We start from the raw sequence: 13,373 nt of genomic DNA, 5'->3' as shown, positions 1-13,373 counted from the left end.
TAAGCTATTCTCCAAAGTAACCTAAGGCAGGACAAGAAGCAATGGATGGAAACTAATCAAGGAGAGAAGCAACCTGGAACTAAGGAGAATCTTCCTAACAGTGAGGACAATTAACCAGCGGAACCACTTGCCTCTAGAGGTTCTGGATGCTCCATCACTGGAAGTATTTAAGAAGAGAGTGGACAGCCATTTATCTGCAATAGTATTGGGTCTCCTGCTTGAGCAGGGGGTTGGACTAGAATACCTCAAGGTCCTTTCCAACACTGGTGATATTCTATATTCTTCATGCTCTATGCCTTTGATGATGCAGTGTGCAAGTTGAGGTGTGACCTGGGTGTCCTCATTGAAGCTGCCATGGCTTCGTCATGGTGGGGAGGGAAGCTTGAAAGTGGTTCCACCACTTTCCCTTTCCCAGTGCAGGAAATGGGACTTTGGGGGCCACAGGAAATAAGTTGTATAATTAACCCACTTTTTTCTTTCTTTCTTTTTAAAAAGTTTTTTATTGAACACAAATTAAACCATTGGACGCAGTCTAACTGCCCTGGCAAGATCAATGCCACGCATACTAAGATATAAAGTTATACATTATAACCATCATGCTTTTTAACCTTTGATCTATTCCATATTTACAAATATAAAAATATCATATTTCCAACCATATTGCTTTGTTTTTATCTTATACATTTTCACTATTATAGTTCCATACGTAATTCTAATCTCCATTCTATAAATCTTAGTCATTGCTTATTTTGCGTCTTTCCTTTTTTGTTCCAACCATCGGTAAAATTTGTCCCAAATCCTATAATATTCTGATTCATCTTTATTCTTCAGTTCCCATGTCAATTTATCCATTTCAGCACAAGTCAGAATTTTCCTAATTAATTCACTCTTCTTTCTTATCGGTCACCCTAACCCTGGGTCCTTTTGATCAGGAAACTGATACGATATTCTTTTTATTTCCTTTACTTTCAAAAATGTCACAAGAAATCTTTTTTTTTTAAAATTCTCCATCCAGCTTTCTTTGCTAACCTCTGATTGTTCCAGACTTCCTGTCTCTGTTTGTCTGTGATGGTCCTGGAAGCTGCACTGGTAAGACCTGCGGAGGAGCTTTCTTGAAGAACAGTCGCTGGTGAGTTTGTCTCCTGACAGGTAGCGGATAATTACTGCCCCCCCCCCAATTCCATGCCTCTTTAAAACATCCGCAGTTGTCACTTTTTGGTTGTGTGGTAGTAGAGATTGATTGCCGACACAAAGAGGGGAGGGGGCAAATCTATTCCCTAAAACATCTGAGGGCAGGACAAGAGATAACAGGTGGAAAATCATGAAAGAGAGATTCAACCTAGAAGTGAGGATAAATTTCCTGACAGTGAGGACAATTAACCAGTGGAACTGCTTGCCTCCAGAAGTTATGGGTGCTCCCCCACGGGAGGTTTTCAGGAAGAGGTTGGATAGCCATTTGTCTGGGGTGATATAGGGTCTCCTGCTGATGATTAGAAGACCTCCAAGGTTCCTTCCAACCTTATTATTCTTTGTTCTATATTCTATCATTACTATCATTGACGCATTTCTTTGTCTATTTTAACCAAATGTATTCTACGCCAGGGGTCTCCAACCTTGGAGACCCCTGCTCTATGCTACCTCAAGTTCACTCACATAACAAGTTCACTCATATACAGTGCATACAGGGAGAACCCACCCCCCCCCTCTTCCCATTGTTTTCATTTCTTTGGAACAAACTCATCCTCGAGCGGAGATATTAAAACCTGGGAATGATAGCAACGGATTCCCATGCTATCCACTCACAGGTTGAGAGTTGAAGTTGAAATGCTGGTGGACAACGAGAGCCACAGACTTTATGAGTCCGTGTTCTTCCTGATCATTTGTGGGGTAGTCGGATAATTCTCATTGAAGCAGCTACCTCACTTGGCTAGCGAGATGGGCGGCATATAAACATAAAAATAAATAAACAAATACTCCCCTTTCTTCCCACTGTTCACCAGTTTTACTTTCTATTTTTGCAAGACTTTAAAGTGATCCGAATCACCCCAAATAGATCAGCCAAATAGATATCTTACCCGTCCTTTTGAGATGTAACCAGCCATTATGCATCATTCAGATAACCCCAATCATAGTCCCCAAATCCCCGATCTTTAATAACAGTTTTATTAAAGTTATGACTGTTGAGGGTACTTAGTTTGGGTAATGAAACATCTGCAAGGAAACAACCAAGGTCAGAGAACACCAAGGATCCCCTAATTTTAATCCTGAGCTACAAATACTCTCCTTCATTGGTTATTAGGACCAGCTAAATGGCTCAAGCGTCTTTTCATCAGGGGTTTCAGTTAAAAAAGGACCAAACACCGGGCTAGATGTAGGCAATCTGAAGTTAAGATTGGACAAACATTTGCCTGAAATGGCATATAGCGTTTCCTGCCTGAGCAGGGGGTTGGACTGTTCTGTTCTGTTCTCTTCTATATTTTATTATTCTATTCCATTCCATTCCGTTCCGTTCCATTCCATTCCATTCCATTCCATTCCATTCCATTCCATTCCATTCCATTCCATTCCATTCTATTCTATTCTATTCTATTCTATTCTATTCTATTCTATTCTATTCTATTCTGTTCTTTCCCATTCTATTCTCTTCTCTTCTCTTCTAGTTAATTTTGTTGAAAATAGGTTATATTTAATGTTCTCAGAGAGAAGGAGGCCAGTGCCTGTGTCCTTGGTGCTCTCTGAGCTTGGTGGTTTTGTTGCAGATGTTTCATGACCCAAGTAGAAACATCATCAGTGCTAGAAGGGAATAGGGTTTGCAGAGAGGAGGAGGAGGAGGAGGAAGAGGACAATGACTGTGGAATTCTTGATGCTCTCTGAGCTTGGTTGATTTCCTTAAGACTTTCTGTCACCCAGCTCGGTCACAGCATCAGTGCTAGAAGGGAATGGGTTCTGCAAAGAGGAGGAGGAGGAGGACTATGAGGCTCTTGGTACTCTCTGAATGCAGTTGCTTTCATTACCCAACTAGGTAAGTCCATATGGAGGTATACAGGGCAAGCCACTTGTATATAAGCAGAGAGCAAACCTCATTGCCTTCTAGCATTGATAAGGTTACCTAGTTGGGTCATGAAACGTTTGCAAGAACTCCACCACGTTCAGAGACCATCAAGGACCTCACAATCTCCCATGTGTTGCCATGCTCTTAAACACCCTTTCCTTTTGTTCTTCCCTATGCAGATCGACACTGTGGTTGCCATGGAAGCCAGGAATCATACCCAGGTGGCTGAGTTCATCTTCCTTGGCTTCTCAGGTGTTCCGCGTGGCCGGATCTACCTCTTCGTGGCATTCCTAGCCATTTACCTGGTGACCCTCATTGGCAACACCACGATCTTCACCCTGATCCAGTTGGATCCACGTCTTCACAGCCCCATGTACTTTTTCCTCAGCCACTTGTCCTGCTTAGATGTTTGTTACCTCTCTGTCACGGTCCCTAAGATCCTGATCAATTTCTCCCACCAGAGAAACACCATTTCGTACAACCAGTGCATGGCTCAAATGTTCTTCCTGATGACGTTCGCAGGATCCGAATGCGCCCTTTTGGCTGTTATGGCCTTTGACCGCTATGCCGCCATTTGCCAACCATTGCACTACAACACTTTGATGAGCAGCCAGGTGTGTGTTCCTCTGGCTGTCGCTTCTTGGATCTGGGGCTTCCTTGATTCATCACTCCACACCACCCTGGCCACCAATTTGGACTTCTGTGGGGCCAACCACGTCGACCACATCTTCTGTGACGTCCCACCCCTCCTGAAAATCGCCTGCAGCGACACCTACGTCAACGAGCTCAGTCTCCACTTTGCCAGCATCTTCATGGGCTTGAGTCCTTTCCTCTTCATTCTCTTCTCTTACATGTACATCGTCTCGGCCATCCTGAAGATCCGTTCTAATACTGGCAGGAGCAAAGCTTTCTCCACCTGCGCTGCCCACTTGGTTGTGGTCACTATCTACTTTGGCATGGCCAATGTCAACTACAACCGCCCCAGTGCGGGCTACTCCTTAGGGCTGGACACCTTAATCTCCACCCTCTATTGTATCCTCACCCCTATGCTGAACCCCTTAATCTACAGCCTCCGAAATCAGGAGGTCAAGGAAGCCCTGAAGAAGTTTCTGAGTGACCTGAAGACCTATTACACCTCTAACCCATTCAAATGGCTACGGTGAATTTGATAGAACAGCTTCTCTGTCTCCTGCCCTTGCCAGGAAGAAAATGCAGAAGCCCAGAAGGTCTCCCAGAAAGTCTACTCAGTGGAAGCTTTCCAACTGCTTCTCCAACAACATCAAGAGAGGCCAACAACCGAAGGAGGGAGAAAGAGGAGGGAAAAGAAGAAAGGGTAAAGCAGAGGAAGAAAGGGAGGGGAGAGAGGGTAAGAAGGAGAAGAAGAGGAGAGGGGGAGGGGGGGAAGAAGAAAAGAGGAAGAAGAGGAGGAAAGAAGAAGGTAGAGAAGGGAGGGTGGGAAGAAAGAAGTAGGAGTAGGGATGTTGCAAAATAAGATGGATATAAGGAGTAAAAAAGAAGGCAACCGGGACAGTGCTTTTTATATACTTAAACAGATTGTGATAAATGCTAGAAGATAACAGATAAATATTAAGAGTACTCGTGAGAATGCATATTTGTGAATGTATATGGAAAGAAAAAAATAAAATGTTTCACAAAAAAAGTTCCATCTTCTGGCAAATGAGCTCAGGAATCCCCAAGGTGGTTTTTCCAAAAGACAACTCAGCTTTCTGGGTTTTGTCCTTGAAAACGTTTCATTTATCCTCCAAGAAATTTCTACACTGCGGTTCTTTAGAACTGAAGACCCTTCTTGGATGAGAAGAGAAATGTTTTCAAGGAAAAAAAAACCCAAGAAAATCCAGTTGTCTTTTGGAAAAGCCCCTTTGGGACAAGCATAACACTGGGTGATGGAGAATCAGACGTTGAGCTCGGGGATTTATGTTCAGAAAGAAGCTCAGAGAAAAAATGTTGAGCAGAGCTGAGCCTGGTTAAAAAAAAAGAAAAAAACTTTTTGGTGGTGGAATGTAGTCTGGACTCACAGCGTGGAGGGGCTCTTTCCCAGAGGACAAGAAGACACAGGGAGTTTGGAATGTCTGGTGGGCAGGAAGAGAACAAGTCGGGCCCTCCCTGGCAGTTCACAGGCTACTTCTATAGTTATGGCAGGTATTCACTTTAGCCTGGCAAGAGTCTGTCTAGAGGGAAATCAGAGCAAAAGAACGACCGTATTTTAGAGAGTATAAGATGCACTCCCCACCCCTAAAAGAGCGTGGAAATGTTGGTGTGTCTTATACACCAAATACAGACATTTTTGGCCTCTTGAAGCCCAGCCCCCACATCCCATTTTTGTGAAAAATGGGCAAAAACCAGGCCATTTTTCGCAAAAACAGAGGCATTTCTGCATTCCCCCAGCACCCAGAAGCACTCTGGACTGTGGGGAAGGCAAAAACACCTCCATTTTTGTTAAAAACAGCCCATTTTCAGCCTGTTTTTCACAAAAAACGGGGGTGTTTTTGCCTTCCCCCCAGCCCTGCTGAAGCCTGCTGTTCCTGGGGCCAGGGAGGACAACAACTTTTTTTCTTACTTACCTCTTCAAAATACGGTACTCAGTAGTAACTCCATGTGTTTTTGATTCTTTGGGCCCCCACTTTTATGCCAATGAAACCTTAACCTTAACTTTGACCCCGAGGATTGGGAAGGGGAAGAAAAGCATTTGGGGCCTTCCAGGAAAAGTCCTCCCTGTCCAACGTGGGTTAAGAAATAGCAAAGTCTCTGAAATTTATAATTGTCTGCAGGACTTTCAAGTATTCCTAAAACATGGGCAACAGGATGAAAGATGGGGGGGGGATATTGGGGGGAGGAGCAAGGTAGAACTTTCTGGTTGTAAAACCATGAAGAAAGATTCCTTAAGAAAAAAGGGTTCATGTGGAATTTGGTCCCCACTACCCAAAAGGCCCGTGGAGAACTGGAGAAAAAGAATGAGTAGAGGAAAAAATAGCATGATGGGTCCCTTCGTTTCTGTTCAGTGCTGACTGCTCTGTTTCCGGGTGATTTTGTATCTTCTCTGATTCTCTGCATTTTAGCTCAGAGCCTTTCCTGATTCCTGAGTGCTGCAGATCATGGCTCAACATAGCCTCTTGTCAAGGTTAAAGGGGGCTCCCAAGCCTTACCTGGCTGTGCTGTGAAAATAAAAACCCTTTTTAAAACAAATCTCTACAGTGTCGGCTTTGCAATCGACAAAGACTGGTGGAAAAGGTCAAAGCAAACTTATTCCTCTGTCTGTCTGTCTGTCTGTCTGTCTGTCTGTCTGTCTGTCTGTCTGTCTGTCTGTCTGTCTGTCTATCTATCTATCTATCTATCTATCTATCTATCTATCTATCTATCAATCTATCTATCAACTATTTATAATCTTATAATGTATCTACCTATATCCCTCTCTATCATTTAGCTCTGTCTAATTTGTCTGTCTGTCTGTCTATCTATCATTACACCTCTATATATGTCTATATCTACATCTACATCTACATCTATATCTATATGTCTGTGTTCCAAATATCATACAGAATTAAATCAGAGTTCATCAAAGTTCCAATGTAATAAGAGAGACATGTTGGTACATCTGTGGAAAACCCGAATCTGAAAGCTTCTTGGGATTCCACCCAGTTGAAAGTTCATGGTCTTGTCCCCACACCCACAAGTCCATCACATGGCCAATCTTCCACTGCCACGCTGGAATCTCCACCCATCTAGTTCCAGTCAGGTGCAGAGGTGCTGAGACAAAAGATGACCTTGGACTTCTAGAAAGGAATGTTTTATTTTGACAACAGCACATTCTACTCCTTACTATTCCCCCTCCCAATTACCCCACTAATGAAACAGCATAGTAAAATAATAGAGAGAGTGGCAGGCCAAAGATCCTAAAAGGACTATAACTGCAGGCCTGACACTATATCTATACCTGTCTGCCTGTCTATCTCTCATATATTCTATATATGTTCTTCATATATTTTAGCCTCCAGTCCCCTAATCATCTTTGTTGCTCCTTTCTGCACTCTTTGTAAAATCCCAGAATAAGTCCTTCTGCCAGTGGCCCCTCTGGGCTCTTGCTTTGACACTGGCCAGGAACCAGTTTTGTGGTCTTTGAAGCCCCTTGTTGAGGTCAACTGAAAAGAGAAGGGATGGGATTTGGGGGTCTGGGGGACATGGCAACCATGGCTGAAATGGGCATATTGTGGACCAGGCTACCACGGAAAGCAAATCAGGCTCCATCTGCCAACTTTGGTCTTCGCATGGTCTCTTAGTGGGACAGAACACACTATCTTAACACAACATCATTACTTCATGCTTGTGGGCTTAAGGATTGCACGTTCCCTCTGGATTCATTGTCCCCAGTTACTTTTGTCTCCCTCATGCACAACCACAGTCTTCTCCCTCCCTCAGCCTGGCTCTCTCCATAAAGAATCCCACTCTTGGGCCAAAGCAGTTGGGTGATGCCTTAAAGACACTGGAGACCAAATGCCTTCCATTCATTTGTCCTCTGGGCAGGAGATGCTGCAGAAGACCCAAGTAAAGTCAGGACTTCTTCCTTCCCTCAAAAAAAGTGGACCGAGAGCAATGCAGAGGTGAGCTTCATCACCACATCTGGGGCAAGACACCAGCAGCCCACCCACCCCCAGGTCAGTAGCTTCTCAGTATGCCTCCCTCCAAATAGTCATGTTAGACTTGTCCCCTCACCTTCCTTCAGGTAATATTCTGTCTCCCAAGCTGTAAAGGGACACCCTTACTATGCGTCTGCCTGAGCAAAGAAGGCAGGCCATTAATTATTCCTTTGTTTACTTTTTTTTAGTCCAGCACTCTGTTTATTTATTTTTATTTATTTCGTTTGTTGCTCATGTACAAGGTAACAGGAATCAGAATAAACATGAATAAGAACACGGGAAACGGGTAGAAATAGATAGGGACAGTAGGACAGGAATGGAAGGCATGCTGATGCGCTGATGCGCGCCCCCATTGACCTCTTAGGAATGGGGTGAGGTCGACGGGTTTCTTCCAGGTAAAAGAGAAGCATTTCTTCAACCAGCCGCCTCAAGGGCACACGCGTCTGATGTGAGTTCGGGCAACCCTCTTTCAAAAACACGCAAGTTAGATGCCTTCCACCCTGATTTGTGGCTAAGCATGGGCTGTGTGAAGAAATATTTTCTTTGGTGTCTTCTAAATCTCTTTCCAAGGCTGGGATTTGAGCTCATTTACCATTTTACTTCTCCTCTCGTGTCCTTTTTCCATTTCTGAGATGCCATGTTTTGAATGTGGAGGCCATAATGTCATTCTGAGCATGGATTTATCATAGTTTTCTAGAAAGACATTAGCTTTATTCTTCCTCCTACCATATTATTTTCTTTATTTGTGTCAGAAGATAACTTCTAACTCACCTTCCAGGGCAGTTTGTTGTTGGGAAGGGATGGAGATTTTGAGGAAGCTGTCCTCAAGTCTCGATCTAAAATGTTCTAATATGGAACTTGTTTCCCAGATCAACCTCTCTACCAAGTTCTCTGGTATATTGTTCTGCCTTAGCCTTCTGCTGAGATCTTCCTTGACTTCCTTTGGAATGTCCAAGGTTGCTCCATCTAGCCATGCATTCTGAAATTGTCCAAGGTCACTTGAATCTTACCCTGTTAAGATTCAAGTCAGTCCCCAACTACAGATGGAAACCATGGCTTACATTGATCATTTTTCTCCATATCAGAAAGAGGTTCTCCTTAGTTGTTCTCCAGAAGTTGTGAAAGCCCCAACACTGGAAGTCTTTAAGAAGATGTTGGATAGCCATTTGTCTGAAATGGTATAAGGTTTCCTGCCTAGGCAGGGGGTTGGACTAGAAGACCTCCAAGGTCCCTTCTAATTCTGCTATTGCATTATTGTATTGTATGGTTGGCTGGATGAAGATGGTGCTTTCAGGAAGAGCAGGACGAGAAAAACTCCACTGAAGACATTGAATGAACATGCTGAGAAGAAGTCCCCGAGATGAACAAAAAAAGAGAGAAATTAATCAATGGAGGTACAACATGACACCGTGAAATGTAAGCAATCCAGTAAACTAGAGTAATATGGACATGAAGCATTAAGTGTTCTAGAGTAGAGAACCTCTTCAAGTGACACTGCAAGACAATTGAAGCAGATTCTTGAGTCCTCCTGCTTAGAAAGCCATGTTTGTAGTCTCTTCAGTTGCATAGTTATGACTGGTCATCATTATGTGAGATCTGAAAGGTACTTCATTTACTCCTCATCAACCAAGACTTGAGTGTGGAATTATCACATGTTCTCTACACCCAAGAAGAGTCTTTGAGATTTAAAGGGTTGGGAGAATGACTAGCCTCCAAAGGTTGTGGGTGCTCCAATACTGAAGGTTCTTAAGAAGAGATTGGACAGCCTTTTGCCCACAATGGTCTAGGGCAGTGGTGGGCAACCTTTTTTTTTCAACTGAGCCAAATCTCGCCAAAACCACGATTGAAATTTATTTTGAGAGCCACATTTTTAAAACCAAAAATACATAGGATGGTACACTGTTTTTAGTTTCAATAAGTTTTTATTGAGAATATTCCGCATGCAAGTATCCACATAGGTCGGGAGGATACAAATAACACAACTAATAAAACAAAAACTTTAGAACGATATTATTTATCGATAACGTTAAATTCCGTAAAATTTGCCTTACAATGTAGAGAAAATTACATCCTGACAATGACTGACAAAGTCACAACCACTAATGTGAACATTGGCCTTGCATTTCCTTGGATAGTTTGAGTAAGTCAGGTTTGTATGTTGTTGTTTTTAATTTCATCTCTCTCTCCCACTTTCTTTTTTTCTTTTTCTTTCTCTCTCTCTCTCTGGCTCTTTGTCTCTCTCTCCCTCCCTCCCTCTCTGTCTCCCTCTGTCATTTTCTCTGGGTGTCTATCTGTCTGTCTGTCTCTCTGTATCTCTGTCTCTCTCTCCTCCTTCCCCCATCTCTGTCACTCTGTGTGTGTGTGTGTGTGTGTGTGTGTGCCTGTTTGTCTCTCACTCACTCTGTGTGTGTGTGTGTCTGTCTTTCCCTCTGTCTCTCTCCCCTCCCTTCCTCTCTCTCTGTCACTCTGTGTATGTGTATGTGTCTGTCTCTCACTCATTCACTTAATCACTCACTCTGTGTGTGTCTCTCTCTCTGTCTATCTTTCTCTCCCTCCCTCCCCCTCTCTGTCTCTCTCTCTCTCTCTCTGTGTGTGTGTGTCTGTCAGTCTCTCTCTGATTCCCTCCCTCACTCCCTCTCTCTGTTCCTCTCTCTGTCTGTCTGTCTCATTCACACACACACACACACACACACACACACACACACACACACACACACACTGTGGTCACCTTGTTGAGTGTTCCAATCACATTTGAAACACTCAACAACTGGCCTGCATTTATGGTATTTTGCAGCATAGATGCTGCAAAATACCATAAATGCAGGCCAGTTGTTGAGTGTTTCAAATGTGATTGGAACACTCAACAAGGTGACCACAGTGTGTGTGTATGTGTGTGTGAGAGTGAGACAGACAGACAGAGAGAGGAACAGAGAGAGGGAGTGAGAGAGGGAATCAGAGACAGACTGACAGAGCTGTACGTGCGCGCCTGTTTTCCACGGCGTGGAGCAGCGGCGAGATTCTGGGGGCCATCAGTGGGGGGGCAGGGTCTCCCCTCGCGTTCCTCATCTTCCCGGATGGCCCCTGGAATCATCGCTCGCCACGCAGAATCTCACCGCTGCTCCACGCCGTGGAAAACAGGCGCGTGCGCACAGCTCGGAAAATTACAGCCTGGGAGACTTGTCACTCGGCTTTTGCAGAAGCTTCCCTCCGAAGCCCGAGAGGAGGGAGGGGAGCGGGCGCCCGGCACACTGAAGAGCCGCATTAAAATGTGTAAAGAGCCGCATTTGGCTCGCGAGCCGCGGCTTGCCGACCACTGGTCTAGGGTCTCCTGCTTGAGGAGGGGGTTGGACCCAAGGCCCCTTCCAATTCTGTTATTCTGTTTTATGGCCCTTGTAGAGTTGACAATGGATAATCTTGTAGCAAAGGTGGGTATGGTTTGATCTTTCCTGAAGGATTGTGAGATGCTTTCCTAAACACTGACATTAATGTTGTTGTGTTTCCTTCCTTCCTATTTGATGACAGGACTTTTTGTTGTGGCTTTTTTTAATTATTCAGAAGGATAAGTCAGTCCAAAATGGAAAAGTTCCAAAGTTGGAACTTAAAACAAGTGTCCATTCTGAGCAGAACAACAATAGATTCCTTGAAAGATTTCAATTGATAGGAGAAAAAAATAATATCTTAGTATCTCTGTCAGCTTCGATTAAGTGCACTATTTCTATTTTGTAGACTGTTTAATCCACTACGAAACCTGAGGAGACAAGTCAAAATGTTTGCTTTATAAAATTGGAGTTTTTTTTTTAAAAAAAAACCTCATTCAGTTATCTTTTTACTCTCCTTCAGGATCTTCACTACCCAGGATTCCTGACATCCCATGGATTTCAGCAACCATACTCTAGTTACTGAGTTTGTTTTGCTGGGTTTCTCCAACATCACAGATGGCCAGGTCTATCTCATCCTGCTGTTCCTCACCATCTATTTGATCACCATTCTGGGTAACTTCATGATCATCACTCTCATCCTGGTGGACTCTCATCTTCACAGTCCCATGTATTTTTTCCTCAGCCACTTATCCTGCTTGGATGTCTGCTACTCAACAGTCACCGTCCCCAAGATCCTAGCAAACCTCCTCCTCCAAAGGCACACCATATCCTACAATCTTTGCTTTGCTCAGATGTTCTTCCTGATGGCCTTCTCTGGCTCAGAATGCTGGTTGCTGGCCATCATGGCTTATGACCGCTACGCTGCCATCTGTCAGCCTTTGCGCTACTCACACCTCATGAGTCCACGTGTTTGCATGCAAGCAGCTATGATCATCTGGATGTGGGGCTTCCTGGATTCAGCAGTTCATACAACCTTGGCTTCCAGGTTACATTTCTGTGGACATAATCAGATTCACCACATCTTCTGTGACCTCCCACCACTGCTGAAGATTGCCTGTGGTGACATACACATGAGCCAGATGACCCTACACATAGCCACCATATTTGCAGGAATGACCCCTTTCTTTTTGGTGGTCATCTCCTACTTCTACATCCTTGCATCCATCCTGCGTATCAGTTCCAACTCAGGTAGACAAAAAGCATTTTCCACCTGCTCTTCTCACTTGCTGGTGGTCATCCTTTATTTTGGGAATGGGTTGATAAACTACAACCAGCCCAGTGCTGGCTACTCCCTGGAGACCGACACCCTGATTTCTACCATGTATTGCATTGTCACCCCTATGCTGAATCCCCTGATCTACAGCCTACGCAACAAGGAGGTGAAGGGGGCCCTGAGGAAGATCCTGGAAAGGAGAATATAGGATTCTTCTCAGCTGTTGTAAAGACAACTTTGAAGACCTTCCTGTCACATCAAGAGGTCAGCTCTTGTTTTTCCTGAGTTTGGTCAGGGCAGAAAAGACACATAAAAGACTTGGTCAGGGCTGTTGCTCTGCCACATTAGCTCTGCTTCATCATATGCCAGTCTGCCCTATCCAATTTTGGGGGTGGTTGGGCGCTACAGGGTGGCAAAGGGGTGGCTTGGATAAGGGGCATCAAAACTACTCTTTGTACTGTCTCATGAGAGCTGCCGGCCACTCCAAGGTCCTACAACCCCCTCTAGCCCCACAGCCAGAGACTGCTACCACAATAATTCATTTGAATGTCACCAGACAATAAAAGATAATCAAGGGGGAAGGAGGAAAAGGAGAAAAGTTAACCCAATGCTTTTGGCATGGAAGTTCAGATCCGGCTTTGTTATACTGCAACCACTTGGCTTTACTAAAGTTACTTTCTTTCATAATGGATTCAAGAATCTTTCTTTCCTGATTGACCAAGTTGGACTGGCTGACAGACACTAAATGTTTGGTTGATTCTCATAATCTGTACTTTCACCTTCCTCAAGGTTTTCACCAAGGAGAAATGAAGTGTCCTCTGCAACATGCTTATCCAGTTAAAAGTTAGCAGAAATATGGAACATAAGTGCCTTCTGAAACAACACAGGAGAATTGGGATGTTTCTTAGACATGCAACTTTGAAATACTTTCTGACACTCAAAGAGAGCAGTTCTTGCTCTGTCTGGGGAAGCTCTGGAGAAAAGTGGCACATGGTTTCTGGGTGGACATTCAATTTAATTTCAATTTATTAGCGCTTATAGACCGCCCCCTCTCCCGAAAGGGACATGAGGCAGGA

The 13,373-nt window shown here is 44.1% G+C and overlaps 1 protein-coding gene across 1 annotated transcript; it reads left to right on the top strand.

Annotated features, from left to right (window-relative positions):
- Nucleotides 1-3,249: 3,249 nt before the first annotated feature.
- LOC309394949 (olfactory receptor 5T3-like) lies at nucleotides 3,250-12,505 on the top strand (the record flags this gene model as incomplete). Its single annotated transcript, XM_081958667.1, has 2 exons — nucleotides 3,250-4,211; nucleotides 11,569-12,505. 2 exons carry the CDS (start codon nucleotides 3,250-3,252, stop codon nucleotides 12,503-12,505), a joined length of 1,899 nt encoding a protein of 632 aa, XP_081814793.1.
- Nucleotides 12,506-13,373: the final 868 nt, after the last annotated feature.

This window comes from Natrix helvetica (genome assembly GCF_964273705.1).
Source record: "Natrix helvetica genome assembly, chromosome: 6".
NCBI classification, from domain to species: domain Eukaryota; kingdom Metazoa; phylum Chordata; class Lepidosauria; order Squamata; family Natricidae; genus Natrix; species Natrix helvetica.
This window is presented reverse-complemented; position numbering and strand designations above follow the sequence as displayed.